Here is a 15,419-nt window from a genome sequence, read left to right on the forward strand (position 1 = left end):
CCCATCACCCATGGAGGTTCACAGGAACAAAATGCATAGCGATGGAGCCTTGGTATTGACAAAATCGTGCATGCCAAGTCGGCATGTTGGATTGTTATATGCAAATTCTAAATATTATTCTGTGAGTACATTGCTTTAAGAATACGGAGTTGTTTTTACGGTAATGCTCTATGAATGCTCTTTCTCTCACAATATTTTGGGGTTTACAGGGAGGACAAACGGCATTAGACCTATCCATAACTGGCAGCAGTTACTGAAAGCGGCACAGTTGGTGGTCTTTTTTCGGTGGTATAATAAAGTGACCATGTGATTTAAAGCACTTTAGACTTCTCTTTTTGGGGGTCTAAAGGTCTGATAAGCAGATACAGTTTTGTGTTGGTGAAAGATCACAGGTATTACCACAAAGGATTGCTGGCACCTGTTGTTCACCTATGTAGGACTTTTTCACTTTAAATAAGGCCCCTTTCACACTTGGGCGGTGGGTGCGTCGGTGGTAACGTGCCGATATTTTTAGCGGCAGTTTATTGTCCATTTCGTGACGCTAATCGGCCGTTAGAGGGGCGATTTTACCCCCCCTAGCGACTGAGAAAGGGTTAAACCACACGCAAAGCACAGCAGCGCTTTGCCGGCGGTATAGCCACGCCGCCAATTGATTTCAATGGGCAGGAGCAGTGGAGGAGCGGTATACACACCGCTCCAAAGGTGCTGCTAGCCGGAATTTTTTTTCGCGTCCTGCCAGCGCACCGCTCCATTGTGAAAGTACTCGGGCTTTCACATTGGAAACACAGCAGCGGCTCTTTCAGGGCGCTTTGCAGGCACTATTTTAGCGCTGTAGCACCTGATAAGCTGCCCTCTCTTCTGGGTTAAGCCAACAGCTTTACCAATGATGCTCCACTTGGCCCCACTACCTCCTTTCCAATAAAGGACTATGCCTCCTGGGATATGAGACATACATATTCCAGGAAATTGATGTGGGCAAAGTGCACGTCATTCACGTAGATAAATGACGTACACGATAGTGGGATTGGAGGGGGCAGGCCGGGCCTTTTTTACAAAAAAAATAAAGGACTAAAAAAAAAGATTTCCTAATTTCTGCAGAAGAGGAGTGGTGATTGGAAGCCAACATGCCCTGGAGGGTGAAGTTCCGCTTTAAGACAGTCCACCCAAGACAAATGATCTGTTATTGGTAAATGCTCGAGAGGGAAACTATCTGCCACTTTCCTAAATCTGGGGGGGGTTGTACTGAGAGACCTCTGCTCTTGGGGTTCTTGGTATTCAAACCTTACACTATGCCAATATGAACATTTTGTATATTGCAGCAGGAGGTGCAGCAACACACAAAGAAGGGAATAAACATTTAAAGTCATCATTTACTGATGTTTAGATGCGTGATCTTGCTGGCAGAAAAATTCTAAGTAACAAATACAAATGTTTTGTGAACGCCTTGTGTGTATGGGTGTACAGGTGTGTAAACATGCATATGTGTATCCACACATAAAATATTCTTCATTTTCTTCTAGCTGCCAGTGTGGCTATCTAGGTGTCTATGCTTGCATAGAATTGAATATACACATATATGCGCATATAATTGTGAGGTCAAACAAAACTTTCTAATTTAATATTTTCTGTGGGTGTGAACACATCACCACATTCTGAATCTTTACGCAGTTGTGTGTATTGCCAAAGGGAAAAATGCACCTGTGTTTAGATCTGTGAAAAAAGAAACAAACAAAACCAAAACACTGTGAAAGAAACAATATTAAAAAATCCCAAATGTGCTTTTAAAATATTGTAGCAGCGCTTTTTTGTCCACATTAAAGTGCAAACACACAATCTCATATGCAGTCAATCCATGAGAAAATAATATATAGAGACAAGGAAAACGTTTTTGCTGTGATCTGTGTAAAGCTTCCACCAAAACTTCACCACATGCGGCAAAATCTCCCCTACAATCCGGCCAACAAGCTACAGTCATTCTTCAAAGAATGTACGTCACCCGTGTCCACATATATGTGGCTCTCAAATGGAAACCAATCACTTCCGCCTTCCGGAGTCCATGTGAGAGCCGCATATATGTGGACACGGGTGAGGCGCATTCTTTAAAGAATGACTGTAGCTTGTTGGCCAGATTGTAGGTCAGGAATATTTACTAACACATGGTTTTAGCATTCCCCTCTGGTGAACATGGGAGCAGGTGTTAAATGTGTTATCACTGGAGCGAACATTAAAGCCCTCGGTAAATAACACTGACCTCTAGTGGATGGTATCAGTGGAGCAGTGGAAAAGGTTTATTCTATCGAAAGGCTTAATATTGCTGACTTTCTGGTGAGTGCATCCCCATAGGGGAGATTTTGCCGCACGTGGTGACGTTTTGGTGGAAGCTTTACACAGATCACAGCAAAGACTTTTTCCTTTCCACTATATATTCTTTTCTCATCGATTGACTGCATATGAGATTGTGTGTTTGCACTTTAATGTGGACAAAAAAGCGCTGCTACAATATTTTAAAAGGACATTTATTTGGGATTTTTTTTATATTGTTTCTTTCACATTGTTTTTTAAACAAAGTAGCTGCTTGAAGGTATATCATTACCAGCATATTTATAACCACAAGGAAATTGATCCACGTGGCGTGGAGTGGTGTTCATTAGGGCGCGTTTAGAACATCTTTGTTTACTAAAACAAAAACACTATACAAAAAAAAAAAGTCTCCAAGGCCCCATTCACACTTGTGCAACTTGTCCTGCGACTTGGGACTGCAAAGTCGAATGACAGGTCGTATCCCATGATTTCCAATGAGTACTATTCATATCTGTGCGACTTCAATGTAGTCCCTGCACTACTTTGGTCCGATTGTTATGCGACTTGAGGTCCATAGAGCTCAAGATTATACAGGCATCGCTTCAAGTCGCATCAAAGTGGTGCTGCAAAGTCGCAAAAGTGTGAATGAGGCCTAAACTGTCCAAGACATATAAGAAGGTCAGGGTGTGATCTAGCTGTTTAAGCTCCACTTGTTACTAAAGAAATACTAAAATATCACTATTGGGTACACTGACCCTTTTTGTGTGTTTTTATCTGTGTAGGCGTGATTTGAAAGATATTGAGTTCTTACAAACAGCAAAGCCTTCATTTCAGTGGAATTGGGTACATAGATTTGTTTCGGGCAATGGTTGCTAGCTCTGTGTAGAGAATACATTCTTCACGTTTCACATTTTGTTAGCATATACATTAATTATGACACTAAAATTATACCGTATATGCGTGTGCGTGTATGTGTGTATATATATATATATATATGTGTGTGTGTGTGTGTGTGTGTGTGTGTGTGTGTGTGTGTGTATGTGTATGTGTATATATATATATATATAGTTAGTGTGTGTACAGTATGTGACCATAGATATTGACTTGCCACCTTTTAATATACTGCATATTTGAATCGACAGATAGTAATACAACGCAATACAAAGTTTTGCTGTTTGATTTATATCCAACACTTTGGAATATATAGTATTCTTATCATTAAAAAAAAAAAAAAAAAAAAATGATCGCCTATTTATGTATAGTATATATTTTTTTAATTTTCTAGTGGGCCATATAAATTAGGATTGTTACCAACTGCTGCTCATCGAAGCTTATACTAGTATATATTAGGTTTTTAGTATACAGAAACCCCCAACTGCTCTGTGGTAAAGTGCTCCACACAAAGCAGCTGTTCTCTATTGTGCATTCTCATTGCTCTTTGCAAAGTAGTGAATGCATTTCATGTAAAGCATACTGTGTTTTTGCTGCATGCTTTACTGAGTGAATTGTCCATAAATGATTAAGTAATTTGCATGTAGGAGAGCAGTTTTTTTTTTTTCTGTGGTAGATTTTTTCCACTTTATAATGTTAAGCTACATGTAAAAGCTGGTATAATGTTTCAGGCTCCATTGCCAGAGATACGGATAGGAGATGCAACTGTGAGAGATGAAGTTACTCAATCTTCTCCACTGTAATTTTACTGGGCTCCTCTTTATAATTTGGATCAATGTGTTAAATTTCACTGCAAAATTGCACTTGTTTTCTTGTATGAGCTTTTTCTGGACTTAACATGTGTTTTTTTGTTTTTGTTTTAATACCTGGAACATTAGAGAGAGTTTGAGTTCCCACACAACAACTTTTTATTTTTATTTTTTTATCTGAACACCTCCAAGATGGCCACTGCCTTGCTAAAGAAGCTGAGGGTAAAGGTGATGGACTGGCCAAGTATGTCTCCATACCTAAACCCTATTGAGCATCTGTGGGGCATCCTCAAATGGAAGGTGGGAAGCGCAATGCCTCTAACATCCACCAGCTCTGTGATGTCGTCATGGAGGAGTGGAAGAGGACTCCAGTGGTAACCTGTGAAGCTCTGGTGAACTCCATGCCCAAGAGGGTTAAGGCAGTGCTGGAAAATAATGAGGGCCACACAAAATATTGACACTTCGGGCACAATTTGGACATTTTCACTTAGGGGTGTACTCACTTTTGTTGCCAGCAGTTTAGACATTAATGGCTGTGTGTGGAGTTATTTTAAGGGGACAGCAAATTGACACTGTTATACAAGCTGTATACTCACTACTTTACATTATAGCAAAGTATCATTTCTTCAGTGTTGTCACATGAAAAGATATAATGAAATACTTACAACAATTTGAGAGGTGTACTCACTTTTGTGAGATACTGTATACAGTGGGGAAAATAATTATTTGATCCCTTGCAGATTTTGTAAGTTTGCCCACTTAAAAAGAAATGAAGGGTCTAGAATTTTTTTATCATAGGTGTATTTTAAATGATAGAGACAGAATATCAACCAAGAATCCAGAAAAAACACATAAAACAAATGCTATAAATTAAGTTGCAGTTCTGTGAGTAAAATAAGTATTGATCCCCAAGCAAAACATGGCTTAGTACTTGGTGGCGAAACCCTTGTTGGCAAGCATAAAGGTGAGATGTCTCTTGTAGTTGGTTACCAGGTTTGCACACATCTCAGGAGGGATTTTGGTCCACAGATATTCTATAAATCCTTACGGTTTCTTCTTGGCTGTCTCTTGGCAACTCGAGGTTTCAGCTCCCTTCATAAATATTCTATAGGATTAAGGTCTGGAGATTGACTAGACCACTCCATGACCGTAATGTGCTTTTTCTTGAGCCACTCTTTTGTTGCCTTGGCGGTACATTTTTGGGTCATTGTCATGCTGGAAGACCCATTTACCACGAACCATCTTCAGTGTTTTGGCTGAGAGAAGAAGGTTCTCAGTCAAGATTTTATAGTACATAGCCCCATCCGTTGACCCCTAAATGCCGCAAAGTCGGCCTGTAATTTAGCAGAGAAACAGCCCCAAAGCATCATGTTTCCACCTCCGTGCTTGACTTTAGCTATGGTGTTCTTAGGGTCATAGTAAGCATTTTTCTTCCTCCAAACAGGGCGAGTCAAATTAATGCCAAAGACCTCAATTTTGTTCTCATCTGACCACTGCAATTTTTCCCAATCTTTCTCTGAATCATTTAGCTGTTCACTGGTATGACTGTACATGTGCCTTGTTGAGGAGGGGGATTCGCCGTGTATGGAGAAAGAAAAAAATCTGACTATGACCCTAAGAACACCATCCCTACAGTCAAGAACACTGAAGGTGGGTCGTGGATGCGTCTTTCAGCAAGACAATGACAGAAGAAGCACATTAAGGTCATAGAGTAAGCCAGTCTCCAGACCTTAATCCTATAGAAAATATATGGAGGGAGCTGAAACTTCGAGTTGCCAAGTGACAGCCAAGAAACCTTAAGGGTTTAGAGAAGATCTGTAAAAAAGTGTAGACCAAAATCCCTCCTGAGATTTGTGCAAACCTGGTCACCAACTACAAGAAACGTCTTACCTCTGTGCTTGCCACCAAGGGTTTCTCCATCAAGTACCAAGTCATGTTTTGCTTGGGGATCAAATACTTATTTTACTCACTGACTGTCGTTATACAGTGGCTGGTTGGCTCCCCTGCGTGAAACGCCATAGGTACATGGCGGCTGCTTTAACCACTTACCGACCGCCACACGATGTCTTGGTAACGGCAGCAGCTGCTGCCACAACCGAGGTATCCATCTCTTCAGGCGGCGGTTCGGTAAACGATAATGGTGGTCTCTGCGGCGGATTCGCCACGAGATCACCGTTGTCGGCGGCGGGAGAGGTGCCACCCCTCTCCCGCCACTCTTCCGTGCCCTTTGCCACTTACCAGAGCCGTCGTCAGCGGCAGAGGAAATCGGGTCTTATCACTTCCTTGGTATGAAGACAAGTGAGGCTAAGATGGCCTGCCCCCCGTCTCCATACCATAGCAGGGCGAAAGCGACGTCAAAACGTCACTTCCGCCCATACCTCTTAGCCCTTGTACACGCGGTCGGACAAAATCCGATCGGATCATGTTGTCGGAAAGTTTTATAGCCCAGCTCTAAATCTTTGTCCGTCGGATATTCCCACGGAAACAGTCTGATGGAGCCCACAACACGGTCGGATCGGACATTTTCCGTCGGAATGTCCGACCGTCTGTACAAGGGCTTAAAGGCACATTTTTTCAATGTTATTTTTTCAAATTACAATTTTATTTTTTATTTTTTATTGCATTTAAGTCCAAATAGGAGATGTGAGATCTTTTTGACCCCAAATCTCATATTTAAGAGGACCTGTCATGCTTTTTTCTATTACAAGGCATGTTTACGTTAGGCGTGTGACCCAAATTCTTTTTTTTTTTAAAACGGTGTAAAAATAAAATAAATAAGAAAACATTTTTTTTTTTTTAAAGCGCCCCGTCCTGACGAGCTTGCGCACAGAAGCGAACACATACGTGAGTAGCGCCCGCATATGAAAATGGTGGTCAAACCACACATGTGAGTTATCGCCGCAATCGTTAGTGAGAGCAATAATTCTAGCCCTAGACCTAACATTATCTTTCACAATCTAAAAAAAAAATGGGCTAACTTTACTGTTGTCTTATTTTTTTAATTAAAAAAAGTGAATTTTTTCCAAAAGAAAGTGCGTTTGTAAGACCGCTGCGCAAATACGGTGTGACAAAAAGTATTGCAATGAGCGCAATTTTATTCTCTAGGGTGTTAGAAAAAAATGTATAATGTTTGTGAGTTCTAAGTAATTTTCTAGCAAAAAAACGTGATTTTAACTTGTTAACACCAAGTCTGAAAAAGAGGCCCGGTCCTTAAGTGGTTAAGGGGTATGGGGGGGGGGGGGGGGCGTGTGCACACACTGCGTGACGTAGGAACCAATGTGAATGCCCGGTGGCCGCGATGTCCGGGCACCAGCAAACACTTCTGACAAAGACAGAACAGAGATCTGTCAATGTAAACAGACAGATCTCCATTCTGTCAGGGGAGTAGAGAGTGATCGTCTGTTCCTAGCGATCGGTCTCCTCCCCCATCCCCCTGCAGTTAGAACACACACTGTGGGAACACATTTAACCCCTTGATTCCCCTCTAGTCGTAACCCTTTAACTGCTAGTGACATTTATACAGTAATCAGTGGCTATTTTTAGCTCTGATTGCTGTATAAATGTCAATGGTCCCAAAAAAGTGTCTGATCTGTCCGCCGCAATGTTGCAGTCCTGCAAAAAATCATAGATCGTCGCCATTACTAGTAAAATAATAATAATAATGCTATAAATCTATCCCCTATTTTGTAGATGCTATAACTTTTTCGCAAACCAATGAATATATGCTTATTGCAATTATTTTTACCATTAATATGGAGAAGAATATATATCGGCCTAAACTGATGATGAAATATATTTTTACATTTTTTTATTTTGGGGGGGGGGGGGGGGGGGGGGGGTGTGTATTATAGCAAAAATTAAAAATATTGTATTTTTTTTTTTTTATTGTCGCTCTTTTTTGTTTACAGCGCAAAAAAATCAAATCTGCAGAGGTGATCAAATAGCACCAAAAGAAAGCTCTATTTGTGGGCTGAAGTGGTTAAGTTATTACTAAAACTAGTAATAATCCAATGCAGACTCAATTCTTTAATATGATAAAGAGTAGATCCATTTATATAGTCTTACAGATACCACCGCCCCTTTGAGGACAACCACAATGCTAATGCGGCCCATGATGAAATTGAGTTTGACACCCTTGATTTAGATTATAACAAAGTAGACTGTCCTTAGCTGAAACTTGCCCACCGTGGGTTCAATACTTGCCTCCTTCCATCGCCTAGTACAGGGATATGCAATTAGTGGACCTCCAGCTGCTGCAGAACTACAAGTCCCATGAGGCATAGCAAGACTCTGACAGCCACAAGCATGACACCCAGAGGCAGATACATGATGGGACTTGTAGTTTTCCAACAGCTGGAGGCTAATTGCATATCCCTGGCCTAGTATGTCTGTGCAACAACACTCAGTACACTTGAATAGAATTTATCCCTACTTCTGGATCCATAGCCTAATCAAAATCTTTGAAACATTGATGTACAGACACTACAGGAAGTTGTCAGAGTAGATAAGGAAACACCTGGGTGGGCAGTTTCAGCTTAGGATAGTCTAGCCCAGTAATGGCGAACCTTGGCACCCCAGATGTTTTAGAACTACATTTCCCATGATGCTCAACTACACTGCAGAGTGCAGGAGCATCATGGGAAATGTAGTTCCAAAACATCTGGGGTCTCAAGGTTTGCCATCATTGGTCTAGGGGACTGGGGGTGTTTACCAGGAAAACTCCTTTTATCTCCTGCTTATGGTCTCATGTAGACAGATGTAGAATGTTTCTTTCTGCAGTCAAGTGTAATGTATTGCAAAAGACAATGATAGGGCTGCTTCGCTGTCAACCGAGGGAAAACACTCATCTACACAAGTCCTAGGTGTTGGACAGTAGCAATGACAACAACTAGAATGAGAAGTAGGTGAAGAACTATTAACAGCTAGTGTAGTGAGCAATTAGCAAATGCATTGTCTGTGACTGTGGTGAATGAAGATAATGTACAAGAAACTGATGGTCAGTTTCAAATGCACTATTGCTAGGAGAGAGCACTGATGGAAGTAAATGTCTGGCACAGTTTATGCTCTCACAAATACCATACTGAATGTCTTGCCTATATATAAAATGACTGCGCTCCAGTTGATTGCCTGGGATGCAGGGGATAGCTTTAAGGGTCGTCTCGCGGATTTAAATCATTTATGCTTACAGCCACTACTCTGTCTTTGTGACTTGAGTCATGCTGACTTCCAATTTGTTCACAAAGGCCTGTAAAAATGTAAAGTCAGTCATTGCAGCTAAATTTTACAAAATTTTAGGTTATACACTTGACTGAAGAAAAATGAAATGAAAAAAATGAAGGCTGCCATTATTGACCACTTTTTTTGAAGATACTAGTTGCCTTACTGCCATGCTAATCTAGTGTCTACAGCACCCTCTAAATCTCTGACCTCCAAAAAGTATCCAACCAAAGCCAGCCATAGATGGATCGAAATTTGGCTGGTTCAGCAAGGATTGGCCAAATTTCGATCCATCTATGGGCAGGCTGGTTGTACAGAAGTTGATCTCTCAAATGACTTCTGTACAACCAGCCTGTTGGAAAATGTTCTCTCTATCAGTGCCACCACTTATAGATGGTGGTGCTGATGTGTGTAATCTGACAGCAAAGAAATCTCCCCATTGTCAGAATACAATAGTACTGTGGAAGGGAATCCCACACCCACCTTGAATGTTGCTGGTTTAATAAAAGCAAATGAAGCGTATATGGCCTACTCAAGAAGTGCAGATACTTCCTTTTCAGGAGCCCACGGCTACATAGCAAGACCTCTCATTCCCATTCCAAATCTGGCCATTGTTGGGGGACCTCAGTGTGGGTCATCCGGGGCCAAAAATTCTGGGGGTGCGGGGATTATATCCACGCTTTGGCAAAAGTGAATTCTGCTTTTATATCCTATACGATTGTATTATATTTAGTTCATTGCAATGGAAACAATTCTGCCAATTCTTTCTCACAATACCCCTGATGAAAGGATTGAACTCTTCCTGAAACGTGTTATAATGAGGAGGAGATACTGTTACTAGTGTATTTATATGTATATTTCTAGACCATGTTCTTTATCAATATTATTAAAATTTTTGTACTATTACTACGTATTTTAACCACTTGCCGTCCGTGCTATAGCCGAAAGACAGCTACAGCACAGACTTAATTTGCCAGGAGGGCATCTCTGGACGTCCTCCCATGCTTGAGCGGCCTTTTCGCCCCCTGCAGGGCACGCGCGGTGCGCTCTGTGAACGGCGAGTCTGAGTCTCGCCTGATCACAGATCAGAGTAAGGGGACCCCTTACCACGTGATCAGCTGTCAGCCAATGACAGCTGATCATGTGATGTAAACAAAGCTGGTAATCGGCTACTTTTCTTCCTCACGCTGATAGTGTGAGGAGGAAAAAAAAAGCTGACCATCGGTGGCTGCGAGAGGGACATAGGTCCCGATCGTGAAGGTACCTACCAGGGCCCACAGTACCACCCATCAGTGACCACAGTGCCACCTATCAGTGCCGCCTATCAGTGCCCACAGTGCCGCCCATAAATTAATCAGTGCGTCATTACCAGTGCCGCCTATCAATACCAGTGCCCATCAGTGCCACCTACCAGTGCCCATCAGTGTCACCCATCAGTGGCATCTTATCTTATAAAATGTTATAACAAACTATGAAACGGTTTTTTGTTTGTTTAGTAAAAAATAAAAACCCAAATGGTGATTAAATACCACCAAAAGAAAGCTCTATTTGTGTGAAAAAAATGATAAAAATTTAATTTGAGTACAGTGTAGCATAACCGCGCAGTTGTCATTCAAAATGTGACAGCGCTGAAAGCTGAAAATTGGTCTGGTCAGGAGGGGGGTTTAAGTACCCAGTAAGCAAGTGGTTAAACACGTGTAATAAAATTCATGCCTTTATGCAAGTCTACTAGCTGATCTCTAAGTTGCCTTTAAAGCCCCGTTCTGTAATTGGGGGTTACTACTTCTTTTCCATGCTCATGAAGTTCTGACCTCGTTCCAACTGTGCTTGATGAATATTGTCTTCAGATCCTTGACTATCATTCTCAGAAGAAAGATAGTATTGGAAGTGGCTTTCTTTTTCTCAATACAGGTTTTCTTTTAATGTTTTATATATTTTTAAAGGAATAAAACTAGTCTTTGTTGTGGATAACATGAACAATTTATGCTGCATAGAGGTTAAGAAATGAGGAGGTTAGGATATTATAGTAAGAAGGAAAGTATGATACGGTGTCAGCGATCTCAGTTTATTTTTTTCTGAAGTGACCACATAGGATGCTATAAATAACCATTAATAGGCTAACTTTTAGTTCAAGGAGACTTCTCAGGAAAGTGGGTGGCCACAAATTCCCTTTGAGAGTCACTTCCTATGTTAAGGATATTGACACAACCATTAGAAGCCATGGGAACTTCTTGACAATTGCAAGAAATGAGTTAGAGATAAGTGCCTGAAGACTGGAACTTTTAATGTGCTTCAGAGACAGATTTTTACTTAAGATTAAATGGGATTAATTAAACTGGAACATTTTAGAAAATACAAATAATAATAGGCAATTTAGAGAATTCAGTTTCATTTTAATAAATTCCATAAACCTGTACAAGGATGTTTTTTTAGCTTAAAAGAAACATGTAGTAGGTATGCTAGAAGCAGTCTTGTTTTTTGTTTTTGTTTTTTTGTTTTTTTATGGACAGAAATCCAATTGTCCCAGGTATTTCAGAATAATCATGCATTATGCATTACAGTGGTTGTAAAAGCTGAAGCTTTTTACCTTCATATATATTATGCATGAAAATAAAAACCTTCTTCTTGCAGCATCACCCTGCAGCCCCCCTAATACTTACCTGAGCCTCATCTCCATCCAGCGATGTGCACGAGAGCCGAGGCTCTCCCGGGTCACTCCATCCTTATTGGCTGAGACACAGCAGTGGGAGCCATTGGCAATCACAGCCAGTGAGGAAGGAACAGGGGCGGGGCTGAGCCACACTCTGTGTGTCTTATGGCGGGGAGAGAGCTTGCATGAGTGCCTCCATTGCAAGCGGCTTGCTATGGGGGAGGGGCCAGGAGTGCAGGCGGAGACCCTAGAAGAGGAGACTTGGGGCTGCTCTGTGTAAAAGCATTGCACAGAGCAGGTAAGTATATCATGTTTAGTATTTGAAAATAAAATACAAGCTTTTAATATCACTTTAAACATGCATTTATCAGTGTTGGTTTCTTCTGGGTGCTAAGTTCACTCAGCACCTCCACCATTTGGAGAATGGTTGTTTGTTTTATAAATACAAGGCATTCTCAGCTTGGAAGAGGCGGAAAGTTGGGCTTGATGACATCATGATCTCCTTCTCACCCAATAGGAGAGCGCCTTATATTCATAGAAAAAAATCCCAAATGTTCTCTGAATGGTGGAGGTCCTGAGCAAGCAACTGTGATAAGTATAAGAGGCCAACACTGACTGTAAAGTGGGGAGTACACTATAATCTAGCAAAAATTCTTCTACTATATCAGATTTTTCTGGATGTTTCACAGCAAATCGAAACCCATGAAAGAAAACTCGTAAGAAAAATCTTCTGAATATTCTCGTATGACAAAGGCTTTTTGTTGTTTATTGTTTCTGATCATGCACAGTCCTTCTTTTCTGATTTTTCTTGTACGAAAATCGGACAAAAACGGTACACATTAAATGAAAATCCTACGTTCTGTTCTCATATAAGAAAAATTTTGGTGTTGATCCCTTTGGGAATTTTCATACAAAAATTCTGAATCTGCTGTCCAAAGTTGTGTACACACTATACGAAAAAATCATACGAAAATTCTTTGGATGAAAATGTTCACCCGATTTTCTTATAGCGTGTACGAGCCTTAAGTACCACAGGCTATTACAGTGAATTTCTGTGTTCCCGGCTGCCCTCTGTGAGATATAAATAATTTGATGTAACCAAGCTGGACCAATGTAAGTTTACAAAAAGTTAATTCCTGGAGTTCAGCTTTAAACGGGAATTCATAGTGAAACAGTGTCTGTTTCTGGCTTATGTGTGAAAGCTTTAATGGGCATGCATCATTTGTACAATGCGAATCCAATTTTATGATTTTAGAGGATGCTTATATACAAAGAAAATGTTGTTTTAAATGTATATGTGTTTTGTTGCACTTTCTTTTGTTGCTATACTGATACTGTATATATTGGTTATAAGGTGTACTTTATATATTGGTTAAAAGCTCTATCTTTCACTTTTAGATGAAAATTCTCCTGCTAATTTTTGGGATTCCAAAAACAGAGGTGTAACAGGAACGCAAAAGGGACAAATTGTTTGGAGAATTGAAACCGGTCTATATTTCATGGAACGTGAGTAAATATTTTTGAAACACATTGACTTATGTTACTACAGAACTTTATGCATATAATCCATCATTTATGTTTTGTTACAGTGTACAATCTGTACAATCACACTTAATGTGTAAATATGGGCAAAATAAAAAAGGACATATAGGATGTGTTCTGTCAGGAGCATTAAAAGTAACATTAATTTGTTAGTAACGCCTGTAAAGTTCACCGAGATCTACTAGTCTGTCTAATACTAACCTCTTCATAGGTTGACAATGTTTTCAATGGGTGGCTGTTTTGCTCTTCCATAGATACAATGGAGGACTGAGCAGTCCTGGGACAAAGTCATCCAGCACCCAGGGCAAAGATGCCAAACTGCTGCCCCCCCCCCCCCGCCATACGCCCAGCACTTCTTGTCAAAATCAACGGCGATGCCACTACTCCTTTCAACTTTGTAACAGAAGGAAGGCGCCCTCATCCCGACAGTGAACCATTGCGCCCAGGGCAGCCGTCCCACCCGCCCACTCCTTGTCACGGTCTTGGGAGTGAGCATATTCATCCTAAGGCCTCATAAACACTGTATGCTGTGTGTGCGTGTGTGTGTATATATATATATATATATATATATATATATATATATATATATATATATATATAATTTATTTAATTTTTTTTCTTATTACACTGCTTCCTACACACACAGGCTTTTCAGTCATACAGTAACCTTCAACAACCACTCACATTTATTTTTATTTTTTTTATAGAGATCAGTGACCACCAGGGTCCTTTGCTCAACCTTTTTGAGTAAACCAATATGCTGCAGGGTTTTGAAAAATTTATGCTAAATCTTTTATGTAAGTTTTAACTTCTTTTTCTACAACGATATGCTTATTGATTTTATTTAGGTGTAAATATATATAAATAAGTGCAGCGCTTGAAAGCACCTATGTAAATAAGTGTAAGTATAATAAAAGTGAGAATAATCCTGTAACAATGACCAAGAGTCCACTAAAGTCCAAAGGGGGTAAAGACAATCTCAAAGTCAATGTCCATGGACTTTAAAGTGGTGTGTTTAGGACTTCTGAAAAAGTCAGATGGCATTCCTGGAAAAATGACTCCCAACCTTCTCAGACCTCAGAACCTCTTGAGAACGGATTATAAGACAATTAAAGAAGGTGGATACTCTTACCAGATGAGTTGGGCACATCCATCATATAGTAGTGTGTCGTACGGGCTTGTAAGGGACTCCTATGCCACCCAAGATGCAACACGCCAGATGGTGGTTCCCCTCAGAATTCTTTGTAGTCTCCAATTGGAAGAAGCAGATGAACCTTCTGAGCTGTGGATAGCTGTGGAACTTGGCACCAAGTATCTCGTAGGGATTCACCATAGGGAGGGCAAAGCATAAAAGACAACTCGCATGGTGAAATACAACCAGTAACGGTTTATTGAAAATAATCAAATTTAAAATTGGAATTAATAATCCATAAAAATCACGTGATGAATAAAAACTAAAATAGCAATGTGGGGAGCAGAAAAATGCAGGCCCTACGCGTTTCGACCACAAAGTCGTCTACTGGGGCAATCACGTATTCATCACGTGATTTTTATGGATTATTAATTCCAATTTTAAATTGTATTATTTTCAATAAACCGTTACTGGTTGTATTTCACCATGCGAGGTGTCTTTTATGCTTTGACCTCCCTATGGTGAATCCACAGCTATCCACAGCTTGGAAGGTTCATCTGCTTCTTCCAATTGGAGACTACGAAGAATTCCGAGGGGAACCACCATCTGGCGTGTTGCATCTTGGGTGGCATAGGAGCCCCCTACAAGCCCGTATGACACACTACTATATGGTGGATGTGTCCAACTCATCTGGTAAGAGTATCCACCTTCTTTAATTGTTTTATAATCCGTTCTCAAGAGGTTCTGAGGTCTAAGAAGGTTAGGAGTCATTTTTCCAGGAATGCCATCTGACTTCTTCAGAAGTCCTAAACACACCACTTTGAAGTCCATGGACATTGACTTTGAGATTGTCTTTACCCCCTTTGGACTTTAGTGG

The 15,419-nt window shown here is 40.6% G+C and overlaps 1 protein-coding gene across 6 annotated transcripts in view; it reads left to right on the forward strand.

Moving 5' to 3' along the window:
• Positions 1-15,419, forward strand: part of HECW2 (HECT, C2 and WW domain containing E3 ubiquitin protein ligase 2) — a 365,375-nt gene that overhangs the window by 164,790 nt on the left and 185,166 nt on the right. For all 6 annotated transcript variants that reach the window (XR_013261865.1, XM_077448729.1, XM_077448731.1 and 3 more), the window contains one exon: positions 13,267-13,374. Coding sequence is in view for 5 of the 6 variants with exons in the window: in XM_077448729.1 (XP_077304855.1) it covers positions 13,267-13,374 (108 nt within the window). In the remaining variant the exon portion in view is untranslated. The remainder of the gene's footprint in view (positions 1-13,266; positions 13,375-15,419) is intronic.

Source organism: Lithobates pipiens, unplaced genomic scaffold (assembly GCF_037356315.1).
Source record: "Lithobates pipiens isolate NorthernLeopardFrog02 unplaced genomic scaffold, aLitPip1_a1.2 Scaffold_22, whole genome shotgun sequence".
In the NCBI taxonomy this organism is placed as follows: domain Eukaryota; kingdom Metazoa; phylum Chordata; class Amphibia; order Anura; family Ranidae; genus Lithobates; species Lithobates pipiens.